Below are 18,123 nucleotides of genomic sequence, written 5' to 3'. Positions count from 1 at the left end.
ATTAATCAAGTTTTTGTCAATGACCGCCCGTTCTAAACTTTCAAAAACCGCCGAAAAGAACAACACTTTTACACAAATATGATTATCACATGCAGCGGATCGTTTTCATGACTTGGAAACTCTGGAATATACGTAAAAACTGGTGTAAATTATCGCGTCATAACGTTGGTTATCGTACTGTCTGCGAAGTATTCTTTCAGATTTTACCGAAGTCAAGTAAGACTGTACCAAGCGGACTTCATGGCTCCAGCAGTGTCTACAGAGAAGCGTGCAAATACATCTTACCGTTATCGATTTTGAAGCAGCGTACGATACAGTTCCTCAAGAGCAACCATGGTAGATAGTATAATTCTCCTTCTCCTCCTCTAGCAGCTTAAAGCTAGGGATAGCTCGTGCAGTATCAAGAATTTGTCTCCATTGTACTCGGTCCTGGGTTACTCATTGCTAATTGGTTAAACGTCTCGACACTCGCAAGAGAACTTCAACTTGATCGGAACATCGATCACGTTAGGCCTCTCTATTCCTGGTCCTTGGAGGTGTCCTTGAAGAGAACACGCCCACGGTAGCATGTTGTTAGCGAGTTTCACCAATAATCTCTCCAAGTAGTGCCTGCAAATCGTGGTTTATACGCTTGCGCCACTCTGCACTTTCCCTTTGTAGTTACTTTACTTTACTTTATTGGCAACAGTCCATCATCGATCTTACGCCGAATGGATTATGATCGTCCAGTACTGTCGGTCCCCGACTGCCTACGGCCTCTTCCTGGTTCTCTGCTGAAAATAGTTTTGGCTACTCTTTCGTCGAACATTATGGCCACGTACTCAGCCCACCGCTTCCTGCTCATTGTACTACCTTCTGTATATCAGGATATTTGTAAACTTGTTATAGCTAGTGGTTCATGCGTCTGCTCCACATTCCGTTTTCCATCGCAGAATTTTACGCTCAAAAACCCCAAACACTGGTCAGTCAGCTTCCCTTAGCGTCCATGATGTGCCAGTTTTCTGCAAATTTGCAAACTACGGGACTTGAGCTGACTGCGGAATTCTTGTTAGGAATCCGGATATATGGGTCTGTAATTCGTCGTTTTGGGGTCAGCCCGGCGTAGTGGTTAGCATTCACGCCTCTCACGCCGAGGAACCGGGTTCAAATCCCAACCCCGCAGAAGTCACGAATGGCCTAAGCTGTTAAAGTGACTATAATCAAACAAAAAAAATCGTCGTTTCACTTCGCAGCTTACATTGTCACATGTCACGAGCGTACCAAGGCATATGAATTCCTCAACTACTACATAGCGTCATATCCATCTCGACACCAACGCCATTTGGACTCTCACGTTTCGTGCCAGCAACCACGTACTTCGTTTTAGCGGTGTTCGTGGTAAGTCCCAATCTCGCTGTTTCCCGTTTAGAAGGCCTGAATATGATATCGATGCCATCCGCAAAACCAAGGATCATGTAAGATTTCGTGACGATAGTCCTGTTCCTTGACAAATTTGCTCTTCATATTGCACCTTCCAAGGCAATGTTGGATAATAGGTTAGAGAGTGCATCCCCTTGCTTCAGTCCATCCAACATTACAAAAGCGGCTGAAGTCTCATTCCCTATTCTGATGCATGATTTTGACACACCAATCGTTACAAAAATCAGCGTAATCGTCGGAAAACCATGTTCTAGCATTGCCTGCCACAGCTCATTTCGTTTGACTGAATCGTACGCCGCCTTAAAGTCCATAAACTCCATTTTCCTTTATACTCCAAAAATAATCCGCAACAACTTTCGTTCAAAAACTGATTTTACACATTACAGGTACACTTCCGTAAGCAAAGCTACGGTCTAGAGTCAGTAAAGGAGTACCGATCTGATTAACATTTTGAACATCGTCAACTTTGCGGTAGCGTATGCTTTTTGACAGAAATGTCTTGCGAAAGGAAAAATAGACCCGACTTTTAGCTTGAATGCGTCATTGAATCTCCTTACTCGTATCGTTGCCGGCGATACCACACTATTGTCTATGCGAGCTCGATCGCGCTCGGTTGCTGCTGCTAACAGATATTTGGTTTGGAACGTATGCACCACTAATCCAACTTTTACTGCTTCGCATTTCAATTTGGTATACTGATCGGCAACCGCCTGGAACATCCTTCCGACAATGTCCACGTCGTCAGCGAAACAGATAAATTGGCTAGATTTATTGAATATCTCGATTGTATCGTATGCTGCCCTAAAATCCATGAAAATATGATGCTGCCATGATGCTTGGGCATATTGTATTCCCGACATTTCTGAAGTACTTGAGTGTGAAAATTTGCACTAGTACGGATTTCCGCATTATTTGACAAATGAACAGAGCTACAAATCATGTGCTTCGTGAGCATTTCTGTAACTTTTTCGTAGTCTATCAGGAAAGCTGACCGCCCAGTTAGCTTCGAAGTACGATCTCGGCTAGACGGTGCTGCTAGATAGAGTGAGTAGGATTTTTGCACTAGCCCCGTACTCTAACAGCCGGCCGTGAAGTCTGTCGATAAAGAAGGGTCAAGTCTTAGAAAGAGGTTTAAGCCCAAGGCTTTGCTGTACAGAAAAGCTTGCATATCCGACAACTGGAAGCACCGCTATTGCCAAAATTAAATGCGCCTTTTCTAGATTATCTAAGCTTTGGGGCGTTGAACATCATCTTTGAGAATTTAATTAGCGGGGTACCCAAACAAACGACCTTTTAGATTATGCGTGTACACTGCTGTCTGCTGGACATGTTGTTTGAGTCCGCTCGGTTCCGCGACAAGCTTTAGGAAAATTTATTTTACGCAATTATTGTTTAAAAAACCCGAAATCGCTCTTAAAAGTCAACTTTTCTGCTCACAGTATTCCAGATTAATCCGGTGCTCGAATTTTTAATAATTTCCTGAAAACTAGTTTTTTAATAAGATTGCCGTTTTCGGTACCGTTTTTAGAACAAAAAAATCAAGTGAACAAGTACTCGATGATGATGCGGGACTGTGATATTTAGAGCCCGGTAATATTTTTAAATACGACGCCTGGAAGACTGAAGCGGCATACTTAAATGAGTAAAATCAAAACACAATGAATCCGACAAACCCTACTGTTGGGCAATTTAAGTTTTATATTACTGCAATTTGGGCTTCTAACTTTAGATTAGTAAATTATTCATTTACAGGACTGTAAATTGTACCTCAGTTTACTGGCTCAGCTCCTTGTCGTTAACTGAACACAACTTCACCTAATCCGGTGTATTTTCCACATGAAAAAAAATAAACGAAAGGTTTCCAACGTGCGGATTGTTTAGCAAACGTAGTTTTTACCTTTTATTTTATTATGACATCAAATTTGGTTACTGTATAGAACAACCAACCGAAGTAAGGAAACTGAACGTAGGTACGTTTCTTTTTCGCTGCGTAGTTTCCGGTGTATACAAAAGTTCGTTCCGTTTTCAACATCGTTTGAACGAATCGTAACTTCTTTATGTTTATGGTAATGCATCAAAGAAGTGTATGTGCTTGAATTGCATTTAATCATTGCCCGGTAGAGCACACACAAAAAAAACTTCGGGGTCAGCATTAAAGGTATTACCTGCTGCAGAGCGTATCGGTTTTTGTTTGTGCCCACTGTCTCTCCATTTAAAATTCCCACTTTAACATTTCTACATCGCGTACTTGCAGTACTGAAACCGAACGAAAAAGCAAACCGACGAGCTCATTTGTCGTTTCAGTTTGATGGTTGTTTTTGTGTGCCTCGACGACTTGTGCCTTCTTCCGGTTCAGTTTAAAGTTACATACTCATCGTACGGGAATATTGGCTAAGGGAAGCGTTTTTTTTTGTTTTCGTAATTCTTGAATGAACCTTCACTCGTAGCCTCGGACACTGAGGACAGTGCCCTTTCGGTCAGTTCGCTTACGGTGAAATATTGATGTGTGACTTCGAGCAGTCACGTTACAGTCAATGAAGGTTTTAAGGATGGGCAAGTAGATGTGGATGCTTTGGAGGCGTCCACAAATATTGATTGGGCATCTTGGGAGTCTTGTAAGTTTAGATTATTGGAGCACAAGTTGATTGATTAGATATTTGAATAATCTTTGGCAGACATTTATGCATACAGTTGCTCGAAATAAAAAAAATTGGTGCTAGCTGAGTAGCCAAAAATTAAAACAATGCATTTATTACAATAATTATTCGGTCTCAATGTCCGAAACGTGATTGGATTTCAGAACAGACAACGAATCAGTACTGTGCAGAGGGTAATTCTATCTTTATCGTCAGCAATTTTAGCGTGCACAATTGGTGAGTTAGTGCGCATTTAATACGTTATTGTTTCAATTTCAATTGTTTGATTCGTTATGTCCGTCAATAATATCTAGCTTTTATTTTTCATCTTCCGAATATACTGAATCATATCGTTAACGAAACAAAAATTAATTTAATCAAATTCGGAATCAAGAGAAGCACTTGAAAAAGCAAAAGATCGGAAAATTGATAGAGGTCCGAGGCCATCACTATAATTCACTACCGGTGTTAACTATTTTATCAGTTCCTTCCATCAGGTTCCCGTTTTCTTCCTCTGTCTGTCCCTGGCAGTTCACCAGTTTGTGTGAAACTGTCAAAAGCGCCATTAATGAAATCCGGCCACTTATTGGCAGCGAGCAGTATTTTTTGCTGCCCCCTGGAGTGACGGGGAAGCCCTCGAAATTCGCTCTCCTGATGTAAACCAGACGATTTCTATACTTTCCTTTGCGGCTTCGTTGTTTTTTATTTAATCGAGGACGCCGCTGTTTTTTTCGTTTTCTATGTACAAAGTGACCGCCCTGGATCGCCCCGGTACAGCGAGGTGTGGTGGCAACAACCTGTTGAAGCCTCCGGTTTGAACGAATCAGCCTTCCAAAATGAGGACGGCCGGCATGAGAAACAGATAATGGACAAATCGCAGACTATGGCAAATTTTACAATTCATTACTAGGTTCCATTCAAATCGAGCCGACCTTTAGGCAATTGCCGCGGGGTGTTTCGTATATTTTGTGCTATCAATATATAATAGCGCTCATGTGGAGATAAAGTCTGTTGTGGTTTCTATTTTTAGAATATAAATTTGAAGCGTTCAACGATTTTTATATTTGGCGCATTTTTTTGCAAGTAAAGTGGTTACACGTGGCGAGACGTAAAATAACGGATATAAAGGGATTTTGTCCTAAGTGTACGTATTTAATATAACACTAATACTACGTTCCAGAAAAGCTATCTCTGGAAATATCAGTGCACATCTCGATACCTCAACATTTCCAGTAATTCGTATTGCTACTTAGTTTTAGAAGTTTAGTTCTAGAAAGGCATAATCGACTGAAAAGAGTTACTACTTGTATGATCTTTCTATCAACCTTTCAAGTTACTGGCATAATTGTTTCAGTTTTGCGTCGTAAGTAGTTCAAGAATTGTTGTTGGAAATACTAATAATCAATTAAACCCATCAAAGGTAAAAAAACCCGATTTAATCCACCTAGTGGTGAAAGGAACCTTTGTTATACGGTCTTACTTGCTATTTGAGATAGAAACCGACACGTCTTTGGAGTATAATCCATCTATTGGTTAACGTTGCGTAGTGCGTTGGTTTACATAAAATTTTTGAAAATTGAAGACGTTTACAAAATTTGAACAAAATATGACCACTTATAAATTTTGATAGATCCTTTTTTCATGAAATTGCTGGATAAGGATAAGTAAGTTGTTAATAATTTGAGTAAGTGCAAGTAAAAGTAGGTTGTAAGAGCAAATATTATTCATATACATTGCGTAGTAAAGGTCTAGTTTATAGATTTTTGAACTATGCATAATTTCCTGTAATGCCTATTTGATTCACACCAATAAAGTTTTCTAGAATAAATTTCATCAATTTTTATTAACCTTCGGTTACTCACGCTGTTGTATTTTGTATAACACGTGTAGGTTTTTGAACGCCATATTGTTATAAAGTTACAAATCGTTGTGTAACTAACGTATATTCTTCAATAAACTTGTTATGGGCAAAATGCCATAATTATTCAATGCATTAATACTTTAAATTGTTGGGAAAATTGATCAGCATAAACTGACATCACAGAAATGAAGCAATCAGCATATGAGGTGTACCGGAATTGGCCTGGAATTTTCTCTCGTTTCTTCATATGGAAAAATGGTGTCTGTATGCATCAAAACAATCAGCAATAATGTAAAATGTTTAAAAATCCGTCTGTTGGTAGTCGAGTAATTCGGGGTCAAAATTAGGGTATTTTTTATAATCAAAGTTCTACAGTTCCTAAACAAGCAAACATAGAGGTATACTATATTCAGCAAAGCTGTGTATTTTTACTATTTGTGCAACTTTGTAATACATGAAAAACTCATACAACAATTACGAAAAGAGCTAAAATAAAAAACTGATTTCACTAATTCATATACAATAAATAATATTTTTCTAGCTTCGCTGAGGAGATAGGGGGTTACTGTCTTCAGCAAAATTTCTTGTAATAATATACTCTAAAACTTTGCAGAACACATCAATGTGTTATATTGAAACTGAAGAAAAATAATTTTTTTATTCCACTTTTAGGGGGATTAATTAAAATTTAAATTGCACCAGACGATAGAACTTTCAATTTCAAGAAATTCTTCCAAAGGTTCCATAAACCTAAAACCAAGTTTTCCCAGTCAAAACTCTAATGCGCATGTCTTTTTGGCTTTGGGCCATTGTGCGCGCGAATAACCCGTATTACAAAAGTTGGCGCGAGTGTTGGAGGGTTAATATCTTTTGATCGGCAAAACCAATTCTACTGAAATTTTGCAGATATATTTGCAGCATTAAAATCTCTAATCTGATGTCAAAATAATTCAAACTAGATAAATCATCTTAGATGAAATGGTTATAAATTATTATAAATTTTAATGTGTTGTATTCAATTGCTCGTAACTTTCAAATTGAACGTCCAATCAAAAAACAAATCAATAGTGATCTATTAGGCTATGTTACCTTTCAAATGAGACTAATAGCGCCTAAGTCGGTTTAGCCATCTCTAAGAAACAGGCGATAATTATTACCTTGTCAAAACAGGTTTTTTTAGGATAACTTTTAAACTACTCGTTTGTTTTCAATAAAATTTACCCGAAAAATTTAGCGTTAACAAGAGCTTTCATTCGATACCAAGATCGTTGAAATCGGTCATTTGGTTCCGGAGAAAATCGTGTCACGTAATTTTCACGTTTTTACTTATAACTTTTAAACGAAATGTCGGACCTCGAACTAATTCAATAGTGATATACTAGGCAATAATAGCTTTCAAACAAAAGTAATAGCGAACAAATCGGTTCAGCCATCTTCGAGAAACAGGCGATATAAAAGTTGCGCCCCGCACATACATACACACATACACACACACACACACAGACATTGCTCAGTTCGTCGAACCCTGTCGATTGGTATATGTGGCTCGGCCCTCCGGGCCTCGGATCAATTTCGTGTTTTTCGACCAATTCCTAAACCTTTGTTATAGTATAACAAAGGTAAAAAGCAAAGCCATGGGTTTATACCGTCTTTAGACATTACCCTTCTTTATCGAAAGACTTTGCAGTCGGCTGTTAGAGTACAGGAAATTTACGGAGCCAGTGCAACGATCCTATTGACTCTAACTAGCAAGCACCGCCTAGCCGAGAATCAAACATACGACGACTAGCTTGTTAGACCAGCATCGTACCTTGAAGCTAACTGGGCGGGCATCAAAGGTCATCAAAGGGATCTAAATCAAGGAAAAAATAATTCAAAAATTTTTGTTACAAATGCTTGTATCTGAATTAAAGCAACCACGTTGAACGTCTTTACGTGTTTCTTCCGATGCTATTAATCTTAAATAATCTCATTAACTCAGCATAAGCTCATCTCAGATAAGATCTAATGGCAGGTGGGGCTCGCATCCACATCTGGCATTTTTTGGCAGAATCAGAAATTCCAATGTTTCAACAGAAAATACAAAAAATCTGGGTAATCGACTTATACTGACAAGCTCTTCAGTGCTCCTGACTTTGCAAAAAACCATAATAATCAATGCAATAGGCCAATTCGAGCAAAGCTAATAACAACCGTTCGCTACCTGGTTGTGATTATTGGAACTGCAAAAAAGTGATAATTGCCAAAATGTTTGATGGCACCAATTATATGAAGCTCAACTTTAAAAGTTATATTTTTTAGTATTAACAACAGTGGCAATGATGAAAATGGATAATAAAGATAAGAAAAAGAATTATTTTCATTTGATATATATTGTTTCTGTTTCGGGAGATTATTAGAGCTTTGCAAGTGTATTTATGTTTACGAACTGATAGGTTATATATTTAGAACTATAGGCGCTGATAATGCTAATCACGAAAATAAATCCGATAACTTTTGAAAACACATTGGATTACATTGCAGACTGAAAATAATTGGTGATTTTCTATCCAGGATGTGTTCACTATACAACTGATTCTATGTACTTTTGTTTTATCTGGAACAAAACCCAACATTAACATTTTTCTGCCATAAAGTTATTTACCTAATTCGAATATTTTCAATTACCTTAGCAAACTGACACCTAAACTGACAATTAAAACTTCATCAAAAACTGTATTTTATTTCCGTTTTTTTTTCTAAAAAAAAGGATGCAAAATCGGACCGAATTCTTGTCGAACATGCTTTTGAAAATTCGTTTTCGGTGATTCAAACAATTTAAAAATGATGATTTTAACGTAAACGAAAAAGTGCGCGGAAAACTGCAACTGCAAGCACTTTTGGACTAAGATGACACTCAAACTCAACAACTCGTGGATGAATTGAATGTGGCTCAAGAAACCATCTCCATATGTTTTTGAAGTCTATGGGAGGGACCCAGAAGATCGGAAAATGTGCTGTATGTAAGACAATATGAAAACGGAAAAATCTCCATTTCTTCGACCGATTGTGATTAACGATGAAAAGTGGATTTATTTCGAGAAGCCTCAGCGTCAAAGGTCTTGGATAAGTCCAGGGGAACATCAACATCGGTTGCATGGCCAAATCGCTATGAACGAAAGACGATACTTTGTTTTTAGTAGGGTCAGACGGATTCGATGTACTATGACCGTCTCAAACCTAGTGAAACTATCAGTAATGGACGCTACCGACCACAAATGATCAATTTGAACCGAGCTTTGGACGAAATATAATCAGAATACCAAAAACAGCCAGCATAAAGTGATTGTCTCGCATGGTCTGTAAAATCGGTCAAGAAACCGAAGTCGCCAAGAGACTACCGAAATGGAGGAAGAAAGCAATGAAACATAGGTGTGAAAAGTGTCTCCAGGGCAAGACAAAACGTGAAGGGGAAAAACGAAAAATTCGATAAGGGGATGGCAAGGGGTAAGACACTTCGTAATATTATTATCTTTATTATCTTTAATTGTTGCAGAGTAAGGTAAACCTTTTAAATTACTACAACTAGTTTTTAAATCAGTTCTTCCTATTTGTACACTTTATACGTAAAAACTAATTTTAATTTTGCTGATATTCTCTATTGAACCAGGCCATGCAATCTCGCCGAAATGCAATGAATGTGAAACTGTTTTTAATTTCGTTTGGAAGTAGATTCCAATAAGCAATGCCCCTAACAAATATAGTATTGCCGTAATGCGCTGTATTGTACTGCGGAATTAAAAAATTTCTTGTTCGAGAGCTTCGAAACGCATGCAACTTATTTTTTAAATATTGAGGAGAAGGAAAGTTTTTGATTTTATATATAGTCAAACATGCACGTAGCTTATAAAACTCTTCAAATGGACATCCAAGTAAGTGCTTTTGGAGGTGGCTAACTCGGGAATATCTACTAAGATTATAAACGTACCTGACACAGCTATTCAGTGCAACGCGTAATTTATTGAAAGCTCTTGCGGAAACATTCAAGAGGAACTCGGCACCGTAAATAAAATGTGGAAAAATTAATGACTTGAATAGTTTCAGTTTCACATCTGATTTAAGCATACTAGACGTTAGCCATAGGTGCCTTAGAACATTGTACACCTTGGAACACATAGTGTAAAGGTGACTGTCCCAATCGAGATCAGAGGTTAGAATGAAACCGAGGTTAGAACACTTGTCAATATATTCAACAGTGCTCGGGCCAAGATATATGGTCGGTAACAGATTACGATTCCTATTCCTAGAAATAAACATCGCCTTAGTTTTTTCAACATTAATAGGTAATAGGTTATCTAGTGACCAACTATTTATCCTTTGTAAGTCGTGATTCAACAGTCTCACCATCTCTTCAATAGGAGAATCAATAGAGCATAAATATATTTGGACATCATCAGCGTACATATGTATTTTACAAAACTTTAACATAGCCGGTAAATCGTTAATATACAGTGAAAATAGTAATGGACCCAATATGGAGCCCTGAGGTACTCCAGATGTTATATTAACAGAACGAGAGTTAATCCCATTGACTGAAACAACTTGAGATCGATTGGATAAATAAGATTGAATAAGACGGAAGGAGCGACTAGAAAAGTAAAACTGTTCCGACAATTTTCGTAATAATTTGTTATGAGATACACGATCAAATGCTTTTGAGAAATCTATTAACAAGAGAAGTGCAGTACCTTTGCTGTCAATTGTTTTATTGATGTCGTCATGCACCTTAAGAAAAGCGGTTGTAGAACTGTGATTGGATCGAAATCCTGATTGAAATTCGCTCAAAATCCCTACAGAGTTAATAAAGACTTGAATTTGGCTTTTAAGAATTTTTTCAAAAGCTTTTGATAGACCGCATAATATGCTAATAGGTCTCAAGTTGCTCAAATTTGTATTTTTCTGTTTCTTTTTAATCGGAATAACTCTGGCAGCTTTCCATGCGCTGGGAAATTTGGAACATTGTAAGCATAGATTAAATACAAAAGTTATTTGTGAAGCAACGAACGGTAGTATTATTTTAATGAAACGGAGTGGAATTCCATCCACACCGATAGCATTCGATTTAATCGAGTTTATGGCGTAAAAAACATCATGTTCTCTAATTGTATAAAAAATAAATCCATTTTCATTTCGATAAGGATTCGGTAACCTGCTATCGTCTATAATGAAATTTGATCCGAAGTATTCATTGATTTCGTCGCTTGAGTTTTCAAACTGTACATTATTGTTGGCAGATTTTACTATATTTAAGTGCTTCAGTTTTTTCCACAGATCATTAGTGGAACTTGAAGTATTTATTCGAGAAGACATATAATTCGCTTTAGCAGTGGAAATCAGTTGAGTTACTGTATTACGCAAACGCTTATATTGATTGAAATTTGAATCATTTCTGCTAGAAATCCATAAACGATACGCAATGTTCCTCTCAATCATGGCAAGTTGTATTTCACTATTAAACCAGTTGTTTTTCTTGGGTTTTAGAACCTTTGTGGGTACGAATGAATCATAGAGCTCAGTAATTTTATGGTTAAGGAAGTCCAGGGCAACATCGGGGTCAGAAATAGAATACAATAGAGACCAGTTGATTGATTCAAAAGCGATACGCAGCGCAACCAAGTCTATACTATTGTAATCTCTGAAATATTGCAAAGGGTGGTGAGTAATCTCATTACGGTGTACGCCTAATGATGCAAATATAATGTCATGTTTAGAGAAACCGGGCGCTGATACTTGGTTGAAATTCAAAATAAATTCAGTATCATTCGTTAATACCAAGTCAAGCAGCGAGCTTCCTCCAGTATAAAAATGTGTAGGTTCAAAATTGACGCATGTTAAACCCAAAGCGTTCAATGCACTATTTAATTCAATAGCACGAGTTGTAGAATAACGTAAGTCGGTATTTAAATCTCCAACCACTACAATATTCGTATAATGTAGTGCCAACACAGTTAGTTGATCGTATAAAATTTCAGAGCAATCATTACGTGGGGGATTGTATACTGCTCCCAATAAAAATTTGGCATGGTTATGTTGAACTTCTATGAACATATATTCTGTTTTGTTAGCAACCTCAACATCACCAGCAAATTTTGAATGGGATAAAATTTTACAATTCAGGTAATTCTTGTAATAAACACAGAGTCCGCCACCTTGATTATATGAACGATCATTCCTTATCAAATTATAACCATCAATAGACACTACATCGTCGGAAACACAGCCCGAAAGCCATGTTTCGGAGATACAAATTATATCTAGCTTGCTGTCATTAATAATAAATTTTAACTCATTGAATTTACTCATGTTGCGAGCGCATAAGCTTTGAACATTAATGTGACAGATATTCAGTCTGTCAGAACGTAATGCGCAATTCATAACTACTCGCGGTATACATGCAATACTAGTATTTGGTGGAACACTTGTATTATTAGCCGACATCAGAAGGTAGATAAATCAGAGGACAAAAGCAAGACAGCGTAACCCAGACCCAAATGAGAATATCAGCAGCAAAATCGAATATTGAGTGAAGATACATATGCAAAAAATTATAATACATTACTTTAAAGATGTCTTATTTCTATACTGAGTGTGTGAATCTACGTCACGTATTTAGATAGTACAATGGTTCATTTAGAAACTGAGAATATGCAAAAAATGCGATAATAAACTTCCGTATATAGCGATCAGCAGCAGCAACGATATCACCCATCAACATCATCAATGCAGCAGCAGCAACAGCAGAGTGGTCCAAACGTCGAACAGCATAACTTTTAGGAACGAAGGAATCACGGAATTTATAATGATCGGAATCATGGAATGACTTGAAAGGAATAAAGAAAAGCTTCATGGATGAGGTTGATATATCATAACTTTCAGGAGGGGACTAATCACGGAAATTGTAGGAAGGATACATGGAACAATGATGAAGGAAAAAAAAGAGAAAAAAGGAAAGGTTTATTTTTCCATCAGTTGGCCCAAAGATGTAATTCGTTGAACAGCAGCGTCTGAACTAGACTTCACGAAAACAGCACCATCCCTTGTGTAAACGGAGAACAGTTTACCAGCTTTTTTCAGCTTGACCGCTAATGATTTAATTTTGCGAACCTCCTCTGACAAACTTTCATTGAGGAAGATCCTGCTATTAACATCGAAGCCCAAGTGTGCAAGCGTAAGGTTGCGGGAAAACAAATATCGATTGTAAAAATCGTCACGGGCAAATTTAAATCCAAATTGTAAAGCGATCAGGGGAGTAGTTCCGACAGCTATAGGCGTTCTAGCCAGTCTTTTAGCGTAGATTTGAGGAATATTTTCTTCACGGTAGCCCAGAGCCATTGCAATTTTGATAAAGTAATCCGTCAGGCTCTCCGCTGGTTGAAATGGAACACCCGAAAGCAATAAATCATTTCTCCTCTCGACAACAGAAATACGTTCTTCATTGGCACGAACATTATCACGGATACTTGAAACAGATTCATTCAGCAGCTTAACTTGAGATGACAATTCATTCTTAATTTGCTGCATATCATCCCGTAGAATTCCGATCTCTTTTTGTAGCTCACATTTACTGCTCTCGATATTCACCTCAATCTTCACGTTTGTATCATCGAACATTAGCTGCATACGATGCAGCAAATCGTCTAACGAATCTACATGGTCGTTGCTTCTATTCAGTTCTTCTCTGGAGCGTTTCAATGCATTTCCATCAGCACTAACAGACACCGGTAATGTTGTTTTGTTTTTACCCATTGCTTGTGCTGCCTGCGTGAGTGGTACTTTGGTGCTAGTTGAGCGAGTGTACATTTGTGGATCACGAAATAGTGCAGATGAGTAGGTGAGTTCCACAGCAGCCACAGATATAAGCAAGATGGTAGCCACACAATAGATAATTTGCGAATAATCAGTTAACTGTCGAGCGATTTTTAGCACACTGCTGACGAATAATCAATAGACTATCACTTTTATCCAAGAGAGTACCACTTAAAGAAATTTTCGATAGTAACTCAGCATCGCGAGAATAGGAATGAACCGAGATTTTAACGTAGAATCACAGTGATAACACTTCACTCGATATTCGCGATCATCCCTTCAGAACTCTAGGCGAACTCTAGGCGATATTATCATGATATAGGTATTAATATATTAGGCAAATATTTTAGTATTATTTTATTTTGCCACTATATTAAAGCCCTATAAATGTATATCTTTATAGGGCTTTAGGTTATATTAAGGTGGGAACGGTATAAATATATTAAGGTTGAAAATATATGTCCATAGGGAAAAGGAATATATTTTCAACAGTGTCTTGCCCTCGGGGAAGGATCATTAAAGCAACACTAATAGTTTCGCAGCTCGTTTCGTTTTACTAAACTGGGAGATTCGCAGAAACTAAACTATAATGCGAACAACACCTACCCAAGCTGGGGAATCCGGTGATCGAACCAACCTGCAATGGGAGTCAATTCCAAAGCAACCCCCCCGAAGAAAATTTGTTCAGCACTTTCAAGCATGAAATTTTACAGCTAGCTGTTTAGAGCACATCTTAAATGACTTTACCTATGTCAAATAGTATATTTCCCTGAAATATAATTTTGATCTTGCCTATCGTGTTGCTTCGGTTAAATTCCATTGAAAGTCGGTTCCAATGCAGATTCGATCTCAATTGATTTCTCATTGATTTCGTTACTGAACAGCCACACTGGTAATATCCACGGGTTACTTTCTTAAACAGGCTGGCCCAGCAGAGCACCGGCTTTAATTACGCGTGGGGGCAATCTATATAGAGCTAGCTTTCGCTGTCGTTTCCACTGCCGGAGCGTGGAGTTCACCGGCGCCATTTATTAAGGTTAGATTAGCGCTTTAGATACGCTTGACCGGCTTAGCAGCGAATACGTTTCGCAACCCACTCGTTCGTGCCTAACGTAATTACATTAATATGTATTTAATTCAGCATCCACAGTCAAGCCAAGTCGGACCGCAACTGACTGCAAATAAGCACGAACTCTAGTGATTAATATATTCCTGTTTCTGGTGCTAAGGCAGCTAGCTTTCGATGTCAATGGGCCGATAAAGTTGACCTTTTGTTTCGAATCACAGCTTACAAATTGCGAATCAAAAAACTTCAAATCTTTCGACTAAACCCATTCTTCCTGTTACTTCATTTCAGAAATCCGGCATCAACAGTTTCGTTTGAACATGTCCCGTGACTATGATTTAATGGGCGTTCCCCAGGATAACCCAGCGTTGGTGAAATACGTCCGTGATATCCACATGAAAAAGTACCCGATGACGTTCATGCGAAATGCTAACGCTCCAGTGGACCATTTAAACTTCACAAACCGCCACGAACTGACACCGGAAATGGCTCGCTTTGTATCGGATTTGCTGGGCAAAAAGCGATTCGGAACGTTCTTCCAGTCGCTTACCGGTATCAGTGATTCGATGATGACGGCTCCCTGGCTGGCGGAAACCATGAACTGGGGCGGATATCTTGTCGAACCGGACCCAAGGAAATATTTTTCTCTGCGAAAGCAAAACGCTTTCCGCCCCAATGTTCAGGTTATTCACGCTTGCCTATCGCCAAACACCTACCCGAAAGAGGTAAGTTGCAACTCGGTTTCATTGATTGACTGCCATTTTTCATGCCAGAACTCTACACGGGGGAAAGGTTTGGCTAGAGCATGAACCGGTTAACAACCGTTTATTTATTTGTAGGTCACGCTTCACCACGATGACGACAGCGAAGTACGAATTAACAGCGTGTTGGACGAGGAGACAGAGTGGTTCCACCCACGTGTCAAGTGTTTTCCGGTGTACACGCTTATGTTGGCTGTCAACAGGACTTCAATCGATTTGCTCAGCCTTGGCTGCCAGGGACAAGAACTGCAGGTAAGTTGTACAAAATGGTACTACCATAGCGAAAGGAGGACAATGATTCAGCTCGCGCTAGTCATATCTATTATGCTCCATTTTGCTGTAATCACCCGTCAATTGTAGACAATTTTTGCGTTCTGCTTTATATTATTGTAAAGGTAGATTCTTATTACTTTTGTGATTATTGACTAATTAAATTCGAATTGTGTGCATCGTAAGTTGCCTTACTTAATCAAGCCACCAACCGTATAGATCCTACAATTTAGTGTCATTCTCTCGTTTCAGATCCTTCAAACAATACCATTCGATCGTGTCCATGTCAAGGTAATATCCATCCACCTGGTACATTACTACGAAGAGGATGAACTAATCATAGACGTGGAAGAGTACGTCCAGAACATCACACGCTTCCTGCTGAGCAAGTCGTACAAAATGGTTCGAAGCTACGATCGGAACTTTATATATCAGTACGTTAACGCCAACAGCGGCCTCGGTCTGGGTGGCAGTCTCAGTCGTGTCAATAGCGTAATTGGACCGACAGACGCAATCAGTTCTGCTGCGCACGAAGGTAGCGGAAGCACCATGAACTCGAACAATCTCAAACCAACCAATAACAAAATTAGCACCAGTGAGAAAGGCGAAGCTATGCGAAAGAATGTCGGAACTACTGCCGCCCCAACCCAGCAACCTATCAGCAGTATTTCGACTGTAAAATCCGTCGCAGCTTCCGAGCTAGTGTCGGATGCCATCGGCAAAGATCGGGCAGCAATTGTGGCAGAAGATTTCGACATAACAAACTTGAAAGAACATAGCACCAGTTCAACCAGTTCACCGCCGATGGTTACCTCTTTGTAATCTCCAGTAGACAGTAGCAAAACAAGTCCTGCGACACTTTTTTTACAATGAAACTAAAGCTACCAACTCATCATTCCAGTAAATTTATGTTTTCATCATTTGCTTTCTTTAAACATTAGCTCAGCAGGTGCATTTGGTAAATGTAGATATCAAAACGAAACAAATAGGAAGCATTTAAACAAGCAAAGAAACTGATACTCTGTATCCTCACAATAGTCTGAATTACATGATCAATTTTTTATCATATTTGTAGTTTTATCATAGCTCTCTGCGTCAATTATGAAATGTTAGGCGATTTGAAAAAAGAAGTTAAGAAACTCTAGTAGAAACGAAGGAATATTCATATTTATTAATCTATCATAGAATTCAGGAGTATACATCAGATTGATTCTGATCACGATTTGATTTTTTTTATGAGACACACACTCGAGAAGTTTCAAAATTGTCATTTGTCTTGATTTTGATAGAACGATTGCTCAACCAAACAAAAACAAAATAAATAACGTATGGTTTCATACTGAGTGAGTAAATGTATTTTCGTCTTACGGAACAGACAGTAATGACAAAAAACGTGTCTGTTGTTGGCAGGATGACATTTTAGGATTCTGATAGAAACGGGCCGGGACCGGATAGGTCCTGTTCAAAAATCATTTGCATTTGTTTTACTAGAAGTAAATTTTCTATACTTACTGAAATGTGAACATGAAAGCGCAAATAGTATTATTATATTTCTTATCGAGCATCATCGAACAAGTAGATATTAAGATGTAGTGGTTACAATAGAGAAACAGCAAACTTTACTTAATAGAAACGCGAATGAATTAAATTCCTGATAGATAATTCGAATGAATGTAGTTTTATACATTTATCAATAAGAAGAAAACGTATTGTAATCTGTAAACGAGTAGGCAACCATGCCCTTTATACTGAATAACTACTTATCAATTTACTGCTGTTGAAAATTAATTTGTAAGAAATCTAAAGCACGGATAATGAAGAACGTTTTTCTTGAATATTTTATAATGTTTTCTTTTCTCTTCAACCTAAAGCAATATAAAGCCATTCCATGTGAACCATCACAGAGAATGGGTCGCCGATACCATTAAGATGAGAGATTATCGCCTTAAAATTAACCCCGAAGTCCGGGTCGTCAAGGAATTGAAAGAAGAGTCAACGTGCTATACAGAGGTAGTCAAAGAAAGTAAGGTGGCCATAATACTCAAAAAGGACTGTGACGCACCGATGGATGCAGCGAAAATCAACAAAGGCCCATACAGATTTTAGAAAATGGATCCCCTAGTAACTGCAGTCAATCTCGGGACACTACCCATAGTTAAAAAACAAACAAAAAAACAATCGAAATGCGGAAACTCATTGGATCACTCATGGTATAAACTGCCAAATGGTTGGTAATCGAGTTCCAAAAATGGTTAATAAGTTTCC

The 18,123-nt window shown here is 38.2% G+C and overlaps 1 protein-coding gene across 2 annotated transcripts in view; it reads left to right on the top strand.

Annotated features, from left to right (window-relative positions):
* LOC128744320 (protein Star) overlaps positions 1–17,672 on the top strand; it is a 41,217-nt gene extending 23,545 nt beyond the window's left edge. For both annotated transcript variants that reach the window (XM_053841214.1, XM_053841213.1), the window contains exons 3-5: positions 15,119–15,552; positions 15,667–15,840; positions 16,111–17,672. In XM_053841214.1, coding sequence (XP_053697189.1) covers positions 15,119–15,552; positions 15,667–15,840; positions 16,111–16,680 — 1,178 coding nt within the window. In that variant the 3' untranslated portion in view covers positions 16,681–17,672. The remainder of the gene's footprint in view (positions 1–15,118; positions 15,553–15,666; positions 15,841–16,110) is intronic.
* Positions 17,673–18,123: the final 451 nt, after the last annotated feature.

This window comes from Sabethes cyaneus, chromosome 3 (genome assembly GCF_943734655.1).
Source record: "Sabethes cyaneus chromosome 3, idSabCyanKW18_F2, whole genome shotgun sequence".
In the NCBI taxonomy this organism is placed as follows: domain Eukaryota; kingdom Metazoa; phylum Arthropoda; class Insecta; order Diptera; family Culicidae; genus Sabethes; species Sabethes cyaneus.
This window is presented reverse-complemented; position numbering and strand designations above follow the sequence as displayed.